The 12,985-nt window shown below is 28.8% G+C and overlaps 1 protein-coding gene across 1 annotated transcript; it reads left to right on the top strand.

Moving 5' to 3' along the window:
- The first annotated feature begins 4,613 nt into the window (after positions 1-4,613).
- On the top strand, positions 4,614-6,367 carry LOC123299273 (larval cuticle protein A2B-like). The gene is made up of 2 exons (XM_044881620.1): positions 4,614-4,665; positions 5,754-6,367. The coding sequence occupies exons 1-2, from the start codon at positions 4,654-4,656 to the stop codon at positions 6,324-6,326; spliced, it is 585 nt and encodes a 194-aa protein (XP_044737555.1). The 5' UTR covers positions 4,614-4,653; the 3' UTR covers positions 6,327-6,367.
- The last annotated feature ends 6,618 nt before the right edge of the window (positions 6,368-12,985 follow it).

Genomic DNA, 12,985 nt, shown 5'->3' with positions numbered 1-12,985 from the left:
AAAAAGTCAAGGACTTGAAAAAGTCGCAAGCTAGATCCGAATAATTTATTATCTTAATTAGCTTTATTTGGTTAAAAATAAAATTTTCAATTTGCTTAAAAATCCAAGTCATGTAATTTACTTAACCCGTTAGCACTAGCGTTTCAACCGTTCAGTAATCTTTAGTTGCTTGATGAGAGATAAATATTCTTTGACTTTGTAAATCATAGCCTCTACATAATTTTATATTTTTAATGCACTAGCATTATTAATGAATGATGTTTGAGCTTATAAATATTAAAGCAGCGAAATAATATAAATAATTAAATTCATTTTAACTTATTTCATCATATTTCTGTCACAAGTGTCTTGATAAAAGTAAAAGGCTTGAATTGGATAAAAGGCTTGATTTTTTTTTTAAATATGAAGTTGGACTAAGTCAAAATCAACTTTGAAAATTTTACGGGGGTTGTCCGATTATTTAAATAAATAAATGACTGAAGTAGGTATTTTTAACATTGGCTTTAAAAAGGTAGATGGATGATATAATTTCATAGATTTTTCCAAAACTAGTAGGTGGGAATTTAAAAAAAAAAACTGTTTAAAGTTAAAACCTTAATAAATTACGGTAGTAGGGGCACAAATTTAAATAAATATATTTTTTCGATTTTCAATTATGTTTTAATTTGACAATATAATACGAAAAGTATAAATACAATTTTTCGATACTTGGAGTAAGATTCAAAATATCGAAAATTGAAAATTTTGTTTAATTATTAAGCTTTCGTTTTTTCGAAAACCAAGGCAGATATCGAAAAAGCTTATTGTTATTTTTCGTCTACATTCATGAAGTTATAACAAAATTCATTAACAAAGATAAAAATAAGGTACAAATAATTTTAACTACAAGTTTAAACTTGCCTTGAATTTCGTACTACCTTAAAGAATTTCAAAATTGCACACTTGTCTGCTCCGTACTGTGCGTTTAGCAAGAGCTAGACCATGCTATTAGCTATAATCTAGCTACACTACACATAGTGGTATACACAAACATAATGCACAATATAGTATTGAATTGTGTATGGTTAGAGTTCATCTCTTGTTACAAAAACATTAAAAGAAAACATATAATACTCTTTTGTTTGAGTATTGTAACATATTAGATATTAAAAAAGTAAAAAAAGTAGGTACTCTTTGCTACAAGTGCCTCATTCTAATATACAAGGTATTTATTTTATTGTGTTTTTTTTGTACACATTATATATTATGTCGAGTTATCAAAGTAATCAATTGAAGGAAAAATTCAATAAATAATAATTTAAAAAAACTAAAAAACACGCTTTTGTAACTAGTTGAACTAAAAGATAAGATAAGCAAATAATTTCTTCAATTTAAAAAAAATCATTTAATCGTACTGAATTATAAAGAAAAAAAGAAATTATTTGAATATAAAGAAATTATTTTCTACCTTTTAGTACAGCTAATAACAAAAGCGGGTTTTTTAATTTTTTTTAAACTATTATTTATATTGTTTTTCTTAGTTTTTTTAGACTATTATTTATTTATAAAAAATTGAGTATATAAATATGGTGGGAGCGCAAATAAATGTATATATGTTCAGATATGTGAATCCGTGATCGTGAATCCTGAACATTCTGATCATGATAATCAAACCAACTTATTTAATTATTGTATTATCATCGATCCTGGATAAGTTTATCAAATTTTAAGTTAATCCAACGTTTTGAAGGGGGTCAAAATTATGTTCAAAGTTTTCGTTACACAATAACATACATTCATTCATACTAACATATGTATGAAGCTAATGAAAACGTGTTAATTAAAAATATACTAATTTTTTAAAAAAAATATACATTATTGCTAGACTAATAATTTTAGTTAACCATTTTAGTTCACTGCAATAATTAGCAACCACGATTATTTCGAAATACATAGATTGTGGGACACCACCTGTTTTTTTAAAATGATGAATACATTCTCTAAACTTCGAGAGTGGCTTCCTTTTGATGAGTCTACCAAATAAACTTTCCTCATGATTTTTTTCGAAAAAGCAGCGTTTTCTAAATAGCATAATGACGTCATATTTGAGTTACAGCTTTGAAAAATAGTCGGAATTTGTCGAACACTATGACCACTTGATAACATTAATAATTATTAAAAAATTCAGCAAAAGTGAACCATGTTCGAGGTGGTATACCAGCTCATCGGTGTAATATTTTTGTCCGACAAAATATTTTATTGTTTTATAATAATTAATGTTATCAAGTAGTAACAGTGTCCGACAAATTCCTTGTTGCTTTTTTTCAGAACGATTGCTAAAACATGACGTTATCATGCTCATTTTGAAACCCAGCTTTTTCGAAAAACATAGTAGAGGAAAGCTTAGTAGACTCGTCAAAAGGAAGTCACTCAAGAAGTTGCAAGTATGTATTTATCATTGAAAAAAATCCGTGGTGTCCCACGGTCTAATGGTAAAAGTGTTTGGTAGGTTTTAAAAGTCGGGCGGATCAAATTTGTGACGAATTTAGAATCTTGACATTCTATTCTTTTGTAAGTGAGCTTTTTTGTTTGAAAAAATAATATGAGTGGTTGGTAGAATTGCAACCAATTTTTTGAACTAAATGTCACTCTAGGAGAAACAAATTTTAAAAAGTTCGATGCTGGAACTGTAAACCTATATAAATTTTATTTCGATATTTTACAATGTCCCTATAAATGAATATATTGTTGTTTGTGCAATTATATTTGTTGACGTGATACTTTTTTATTAGATCGGATTATGTTACATTTTTTATTTACCCTCTCGAATGTTTCTTTAAAAGTTAATAAAATTTTATCATTATAATACGTATTGAAAACCTTTTGAATTTATTCTTAGTGGGAGACTTCAATTGAAGTAGCTAATTCACGATTTGTTGAGTTAATTCATGCTATAAGCTAATATACAGTCCATCAGAAAGTTTTATGTATATCGATAGCGTTCGGTATGAAAAAACGCAGTAGGGAACGCATCGGATACTATGACCACTTGATAACATACTAAGAAATGACATTCAAAAATACTCATTAAGGTCATGCGGAATTGATATGACTATTTTATTTATCATTGCATTGCAATTTTCATTTTTTATAAAAAATGAGGATTTGATATCTATTGAAAATATCGAGGAACAATATTTAGGCATAGTCAAAAATCGATACAATTACAATGAACGACAAAAAAATTTTCCATCCAATAGAACTGTAAAAACTGTATAACTAAAATTGATTAAAAAACGAAGAAGATATAAGCAATCAAAGATTGCGTTCAAAGGTTGCCCATCTCCTTTTAGCAAAACAGAGTTTTATATGTAATCTCTATGGCGATACCCGCGTATGACGTCACTAGTGGGTATCTTCTTCTTTGTTTAATTATAGGAATTTTAAACGTTCCTAATTTGCATACTAATAAAAATTTTTAAAAACCAACTTCAATTTTCTATTCATGAAGTGAGAATTCTTAATTTAGTCCGATCTCCTTTTATCAACCCAGAAAATAGGTCAATTTATATTTTTATAAATTGTGTCACAATCGAATCGAATGACCTCAGCAAAAATAAATAAATAGTACAAATGGTATGTTAATGTATTAACCTAAAATACTTATGAAATTATCGCAAATGCATTTTTTATATTAAAAATTAAAACAGATTTTAATTTAATTAGATGTATTTGTAGTCCAGTCATTTTAATGAAACTATCTTTCAAGAATTTGTAACAGAAATTTTATTCATAAGATTTTACTGAAGATTTAGTATGTCATAAAACTATAAAAATTCTTTATTGGGGGAGGAGTAGCTTCTCCCCCAATTAAGGTTTTTATCTCAAAAATGTATCCTTTTGAAAAAATGTCAAAAAACGTGATATATATTAAAATTTTACAAAAGAGGAAGAGAAAATTCCAATCAATTTATTACAAGAAAAGGATTCTATTAGAAAATCGTAATTTAAAAATATTAAAAATCAGGGTTTTTTCCGTAATCTGCTCTCAAAAGCTAACTTTTTACTAATATGAAATTTGCGAGAAATAAAAATCTTATTTTTTAATCACGATTTCTCGAAAAAGATTAAAGATTGAAATTTTTTAAGTAAATTGGGTGAGTTATTTTTCTTGTTGTAAAATTTCGATATAAATCATGGCATTTGATTATATGTACAAAAATATATATTCTTGGAGTAAAAAAATTTCTTTGGGGAGAGAATACACACCAGCATTATACAAATTTTTATTGTTTTATGAAGTGGTGTAACACTCCCCTAAAATTTCTATGAAAGAAAATTTCTGGTTTAAACTTTTAAGACATTTTATCGAGATCTTTTTTTTTAATGACTGGTCTATTATAAGAACATTATAAAGTTGAAAATAAGTACCAATAACCTTCTCAGATAAATATTAATTATACTAGCAATTTAATTTCTTTAAAAATAAATTTGCTCATTTATTTAGAAGTAATTGTTGGTAATTGATTTTTTAAACAACATAAAAGTACCAGTGAAAGTAACTTACCCTCCCTTGTGATTAGTACCTACTTAACTATAAAAATACAACGCCAGAAGTGAATCAATATCAGAATTCATATTTACTCCAAGTCAATAAGAAATAGTCAAATAAAAATGGCAATCAAGGTATATATTCTTCTAAATTATTATTTTTAAATAAATAAATTTTTTTACTACAACACAATTCCGGGTTTACGGGAAATTTTTAAGGCGGATTTGATAAAACGGTTTCATTCCAGTAAATAAAAACATTTTCCAAAAAATAAAATTGTATTAAAATCTTAAGAGAATATTTTAGTCGCGGAAGCGAGTTCGAAAAATTTGAGCACAATTCGGTTAATAGTGTTGAAAATGATTCCAAACTTGTTTCACGAGGTTTTGGGGTCGCTAAACACGAATATTGCATCAGAATTGATGTCAGGCGTACCTAGTGCCCAGGATAAACGGTATCCCTGCCGTCTCTTGGAGTTTTCGGGAAATTCGTTATATAATCAGACCAAACTCATTACTCAAGGGTTTTTGGCTCCGCTGAACATAAATATCACGACATAATTGGTCTGCGAGGTATCCCAAGCACCCGATACTTTCCAAAAAGGTACCCAAAAACTCCGGGTAACGAGTTTTGATCGATTCTATAACGAATTTCCCGATAACTCCAGGAGTGATATTCGTGTTAAGTGGCTCCAAAAACCTCCGATTAACAAGTTTAGAATCATTTTCATCACTAATAACCGAATTGTGAATTTATTATATTTACGTTTCATTTAAAATGCATATTGTATATTTATTTTTTATGCAAATTGTATATTTTTAATTTCTATAAATCAAGGCCACAAAATTTCCTAACGCTCTAACGAATCAAATGCAGAAAACTGCATTCAAATCCGTTTTACTGTTCAAAATTATCGAGCTTTGACTGTTTTGGGTGTTTCCTTTTCACTAGTATAAAAAACAAGGCAACAAAATATTAAAAGCCAAAAAATTTTCTTTCAGTTCTAAACTTTTGGATAAATATCCAAATGACATATTTAAACACAAAGAATATCCCCAGAATTATTGGATAAAAATAGGCTTAAAGTTTTTTAGATAGTTTTAGAAACATATGTTTGATCTGTATATATGTGACAATAAAATTTGTTGCCTCTAATGGATTGTGGAATTATATTATTACATAATTCTTTTAAAACAAATTTTAATAAATACTTTTTTTACAGTTATTTGTTATTGCAAGCCTTGTTGCTGCCATTTCTGCTTTGGAAGAACATGTGGCCACATCACACAGTGTACAACATTTTTCCTCACCTCATTATGCTGCTGCTCCCATCGCTTACAAAGCTGCTCCAGTTTACCACACAGCACCTATTGCATTAAAAAAAGTAATTGTAGAACATGAAGAAGAAGAAGGTCCAGCTCATTACGATTTCGCATACGGAGTACATGATGAACATACCGGTGACATTAAAGAACAAAAGGAAACACGTAAAGATGATGCTGTTGAAGGATACTACACCTTGAAAGAAGCTGATGGTACTCGTCGTATTGTCCATTACACAGCTAACAAACATGATGGATTCAACGCTGTTGTAACACACGAAGGAAAACCAACTGAAGCACCACAAATTATTAAAGCTGTACCAACTTATTATAAAGCAGCACCTGTTGTATACAAATCAGCACCAATTTCCTACAAAGCTGTACCAATTGTTTATAAATCAGCGCCGGTAGCTTATAAAGATTCGCCCTCATTCAGTTACGGTTCATCTTCATCACATGAATACGATTATTAAATACTATATTTATGATTTAATAGCTTATATGTATTTATTTACTGTCAATAAATTATTTATTTTTTTATGAAAATTTCAATTTTATCATAATTTTCACATTTGTAAAGAAAAGTTTAAAACCGAAATTATATCCTTTGCGTATTTAGAGCTCGAGCGAGTAAAATTTGTTTATAAATTCTAACTTAAATTAGTTTCCAGGCTAGTTGGCTCCTTTAACATTGCGCACAAATCCCAATTTTAAAAATTTTAACCAGCTTATATTCAAAATTATTTTTAGTGTTATGTTGACAGTCGAGATTAAAAGATTGAAATAAGTTATCTATCCAATCTCGAGACTAAGTTCAATCAGCTCGTTACGACTTTTAAGAATGAACTTTTCCAAAAGCTAATGGTAACTATTTCGAATCAATTACTAAAAAGAAAAACTTTAACCAAAATTCATTACTTTTTGGGTTAGTGAAAAGGTTACTCAGGTAGATTCGATAAGTCGCAAATGATTGTACGTACACTACTAATTTTGATATTATTGCAAGCTGGGTGCAAGTGGATACTCCGATCGAGATTTATTTCATTATTTTTTTTACGGGTACGGCCTAAAACATGGTCCAATATTGAAGTTAAGAAGTTTTAAGTCACATGAAGAATCTGGTTTATGCTGAGCGTATATTGGGAAAAAATGAAACATATTGGGAATTGGAGTGTACAGGAAAACATATCACTAGTTTAAAATGTGGTCAATTTACGTAAACAAATTTTTAAGAAGTGTAGGTAATATTAATTTCTCCCAATCTCGCTAAAATATTATTTAAAACTATGAATTCACGAAAGTTAAAAGTTTTTAACGGAATTGACACACATTCAAAAAGTTATTAAAATTTTTCTATTTTTTTTTAGACACTTATTATCTAGTGTCGATCTTGTTATGACCTATTTCTAGAAAACCTTTAAAACCACATATTACTACTGGCTGACTAACTGATTCACTGACTGATGTATCAACGCACAACTGAAACCGCTGAATCTAGAAGCATGTAATTTTGTACAAATGTTTTTTAAATGACGTTAATGAGCGAGCACTAAGAAGAAAATTTTTAGAATTTCATTCCCTAAAAGTTTAAAATCATGTTTGAAAGTTTCTATGAAACTTGGTCAATTTCGAAGTTAGATAGGCAAAAATGATACATGAGCTCATGGTTCAAAATAAAAGTTTACTGTATGACTATTTTCAAAGAAATTCATTCTTAAAGGAGTGAAAATTGATATAAAAGTTAGTATTTATTGGGGTAAAATGGATATTTGTGCTCATAATTTGAGAGAAAAGTTTACTGTATCACTTATTTACGAAAATTCATTCTTCGAGGGACTAAAATAGGAGATGAAAGTTGAAACTCCGTCATTTTTTAAGTACCTATTTGTATATATTTTAATTTGAAGTTACCTAGCGAAGCGGGTGTGTAACGTCTAGTTGTATATCAAAATGATATATACAAACAGATGGTCATTATAGTTTTTTTTGGTCATACTCAATTTTTTATTTCCTACTTATAATATCTCGATATCGAAAAAGTAGGTAATGTTAATATGTTTGTTCTTATAATAAACATATTTTTATTCATACAATACATAACATATTTGTGAACTAAACAATAACGATACCTTTTTAAGGGTTATTTCTTTACATTTATTATTATATTATTTGTAATTGCTTAAAGACATTTTTTACATACATTATAGTTAAACTTAAGACGGGCAAATGTTTATTTGTTTAAAAAATTATTTGTGGTTTTATGCTACAATAAAAATTCATTTAAATCTACAAGTTATTGTTAATTGTGGGAGAATAAATTATCAAAATATATAAATTCATTTGTGTACAAAATGTTTCAGGAATAGAGGATAATCCCGATGTTGAATTTGCTATATTACCCATCAAAATTTAAATCTCGACTTGGTGTCATGACAAAATAAAAAGAAGAAGTAAAAAGCAATCAATTCAAAGGTTGCCCATCTCTTTTTAGCAAAACAAAGTTTCATATATAAGTTCTATGGTGATGAATACGTATGACTTCACTAGTAGGTGTCGTCCTCTTTGTTTAATCAGGATTTTTAAACGTTCATATCTTGCGTACTAGTCAAGATTTTTTTAAAACAACTTCACTTTTCTATTCGTGAAGTGGGAATTCTTATTCTGAAGTGTTAAAAAAAATTCCGATCCGCTATTGACACACGGTACATCCTATTTAATGGGAGGAAGTTTTAAAACTCATTGCTGGATTACCCCAGGGCTCAGTGCTTGACACAATATTCTAGAATATCCTCTGTGACGGAGTCCTAAAACAAGAATATCGAGAGAACCTTACTATAATTTTGATAATAAATCCACATCTTAGTATGTACGACGGTGACCCAGTTAGAAGGAGGAACTAGTTGAACTAGAAACTTTCTGGTATTTCTATAAAATGAGAAACGTGGAAAAATTGCCCTATTCTATTCAGGTTTAGAGTTGCCCCAAAAAATAACCCACACAACTAAGCAAGCATAGAAGAGTGGATATAATTGAACCAAAAAATGTATTGGACACTAGAAAGACATTTCCAGGATAGGTAGAAACCATAAGCGGAAAAAAACACTCAAATTTTATAGGTCCGGATTCTTATTGTAATTACGTGTTGGTTGGGTTTAGTTTATCGACTGTGGAGGGACTGGCTAAGTTCTAAAGTACCTGAAGTAAAGTTCTGAAGTTTTAGCCCTTGTTTTTCAAAATGAGACACTATTATAGAAATTTCTTTCGGTCTTTTTTTTTGGGTCTATTTTTTCTTAAATCCCATTAAATACACCAAAAAAAAGCAGATATGGAAAGTACCACACATCCGAATTAAGCTTTCGCAAAAGTGCATCAATCGATTATTATTAAATCGAAGGATAAAAATAACTCCAAACAATTGATTGGAAAATTTCTGTATCACTCGGTACTGCCATTCAATTCAAAGTTTTTTTTTAAATACAATTTATGTATTCAGAATATTGAATAGAAGCAAAGATAATATCAGTATCATTAAATATATTATGTGAATATTACATGATAAAAAATACATCTACCTAATATTTTTTACTTTATCAAGATATTAAAGAAAAAAGAATCTAAACAAAATGAATTACAATAATGGTATAGTATTTTTATCTAGATAATTCATCAATTTTATTTATATATTTTGTCAATATTTTGACAATATATAAAATAAAATCATAACATTGAATAATACTAATGTAGACATTATTAGTTTTTCAATTTAAATATAGTATTGTATATTTGACACTATTTCATGAAATGTTTTTTACAATCAAGATTACGTTTACTGTATTTAGCCGATTGACCGCTCGACTCTAGTTATGTACTACTTACGTTCAGTAAGGCAAGTGTCTAATGTCTGTTAAATCAAGGAAACAGATTCAATATAACATGTTACAGGGTGCTTTTTAACTTGACACGGAAAAAGAAATAAATAAATTAATCGAGCAAAATATACTTCGACGAACATTGGACGAACATTTTAAATTAGAAAGATGTTCTTTATTAAAACGCAAACATTTGTTTGTAAACCGCGAATAGTTAAGAGAATAATTGATAGCAAAAATCCCCTATAAGGCCTTAAAAAACTACATGTCATAGCTTTTTGAGCGTTTCTTCGCTCAATTTGAACAAAAATGGTCTCTATAGAAAAGCAAACCACTTTTATTGGATAATTTTTGAGAATACCTAGATTCCTCAGGACACAAACAAGAAAACAATTTTTGGGTAAAACTTTTCAGTCCAATTTTGCCTAAACTGTACGGTTTGCGGAAAAAAGTTTCCAACAAAAACTGTTACCTTTTTAATCAATAATAACTTTCTAATTTAAAATGTTCCACTATCTATTACTAGGTAAGGAAAAGAGTGAGTTTTTCACTGATCTGGGAAACCACAGTCTGCTTTAATGTTAGGCGTATGGTGTGCGCCTATAGACCCAACGTTTTTGATTGAAGCAATTTTATCGATAAATCTTATTTTTCGAGTTTCAAGCATATGTCAACTTAAAAAACATCCTGTATATGACATATATCAAGGTATACTAAGTTCGTCCGTCCGTCAACACGATAACTCAAAGACGAATAGAGATATCAAGCTGAAATTTTATAGCGTGCTTAGGACAAAAAAAAGTGTGATCGAGTTCGTAAATAAGCAACATAGGTCAATTGAGTCTTGGGTTCGTAGGAGTCTTGTAAACCGTTAGAGATAGAACAAAAATTTAAAAGTTAAAAATGTTCTTTATAAAAAAAGAAACAACTTTTGTTGGAAATATTTTTTCACCACCGCGTTTTTCATGGAGTCGTTTTAATTCTTTATAGGAATTCTTTATATGCATTAACTAATTATTTGATCTAGGCGTACAAGGTATTACAACATTTTTATAAATATTTACATGTTTCTTATAGTATTTATTTATCGCATGTCGAAAAAATTTAGGCAGTTCTCTTACCCAAAATCTTATGATCATTTTTATCGAGAATAAATATTATCTTATACTTCCCTCTTAACTTAGTTTTGTGTATTCATAGTTCAAAATGAAATTCAACACAACATTCATTTCTAAACGGATATAATAATTGGGTAAATGGGTTATGATGGAATGATTATGATAAAATAGTTTTTATTTTATTTTATTTTTTTACTTAATAGTAAAATTCATTAAGAATCCTATATCAAAGTAATTCATGGAACACATATTATCGATGTAACTGTAGATATGATAAGTTCTAAATAATAGGATAAATTGTAGGGCCATTTATAAAAAATAAAACAATGAAAGTAATCTCTGTCAAAAGCATTATTAAGTATAACTACATAGGTGTGGTGTATTTATTTTGGATATTTGAGTTTTAAACAGCAATCGATAAAAACTTATGATTCATGAGATAAAGGATATGTGATCCATGGTACAAGAATCGTAGGACTAATGAAATTGAAACATTGAAAACATAAAAGTTATTCTTCCAAGCTTTGTCTTCAAACAACGTATATTAACAACTTCAACTAAATTCTTTTGACTCGAGATGAATAAGAGTTCTTATTTTTCACGTTATCCTATACACGTTAATCTAAAATAAAGGAGAAAATACTTGTATAATTGCGGTTCCTTGCGGTGTCTTTTTTCCTCATTTTTCCTCAAAAACTGCAATATGGTATCAAAAATACCAACCAATAAACAGTGGTTTAAACAGATTTTTTATTTAAAAAAAAAAAAATAGCAAACTTGTAAATAAACAGAAAATACCAAAATTTGTTTTCTTTGAAACATTATAGTGGTGTAAATCTACCGGATTTTGATAATTAATTCGGAAAATTTTGGGAGAAGACTAATTGTAGGTTACTCAAAATAGGTTTCTTTCGTTGTAAAAAACAGAGAAAAGGAGGTTTTCCTAGAAGACCTACTGCACTCGGAGTTGGGACAATTTATCTCTACATTGTTTTCTTTGGGAACGTTTTTCTGAATATCTCTGCTTCTATTGATCGGATTGAGGTGAATTAAACAAAGAATTGTTTGTTTTGATTTCTGTATCGAACTTGTTTACTATCGTACTCTGAACAGCAAACTAACCTCAAAATCTCAAGAAAACCGCAGTTATCTTATATTTTCAACTTTCTCTGGTAACATTCTGAAAGATGAAGGGGTTGAGTTTAAATTATGGAAGAAACAGTAGCTTATGATCACAACAAAGATGGCACTATTCGAAAGTTTATAAAAACTGCAATTTACAAGAAAGGTAAAATCCGATGATTTGCCTGAGCTGTACAATCTGTTGAAATTTTCCAGAAAAATTCGTTTTTCTCAAAATTAAGATTATACATCAGGTTAAAATTTGCCACATTTTTTTATGATCAATCAATTTCTTTATTTTTCGAAAAGTTATCAGAGAAAGTTGAAATATGAGATGAGTGTGGTTTTATTGAGAGTTTGAGGTTATTTTGCTATCTTTAGGATTTCAGGCTCGATACAAAAATTCATGACAAACAGTTTTTTTTCATTCGTCTCAATCCGATCAATAGAAGCAGAGATATTCAAGAAAACGTCACCAAGACAAATAATGTAGAGATAAATTGTCCTAAAACCGTGTGAAGTAGGTCGTGCGGAACGTTCCATATCCAGAAAATTTTTTTTCTTTGTTTCTTACACCGAGAGAAACCTATAAAAACAAAATTTGATTTTTCCAAAATATTTCGAATTGATTATTCAAATCCGGTAGATTTTAATTAAAAGCACATGAAAATGTCAGTTGCTTGAATTCTAGAAAGTTAATTTTATATAGATTACAATAAAGTAAATTGTATACGAGGTATTATAGTTTACCCTACTATCTTATATAATAGAAGTTGTTAAATGTGCGATAATTTTATTTAATTGTCTCGTTTATTGAGCTTTAATGCTATCATATTATTCTGATATATGTATAGTAGACATTAAAAATATTTCAATTGCCTTTCGTAAGGAATGTACCCCCATCGTTAATACATATGCGATATATATAATATCCAAGTGTGTAATCGTTGTGGCTTGGCTTGGTTATTACGCTGTTGAACATTATACTATTTCATATGAACGTGCTTTTTTTATTCTTCAATT

Source organism: Chrysoperla carnea, chromosome 4 (genome assembly GCF_905475395.1).
Source record: "Chrysoperla carnea chromosome 4, inChrCarn1.1, whole genome shotgun sequence".
Lineage (NCBI taxonomy): Eukaryota > Metazoa > Arthropoda > Insecta > Neuroptera > Chrysopidae > Chrysoperla > Chrysoperla carnea.
Note: the sequence above shows the minus strand (reverse complement) of the source record. Positions and strands in the feature narration are given on the sequence as shown.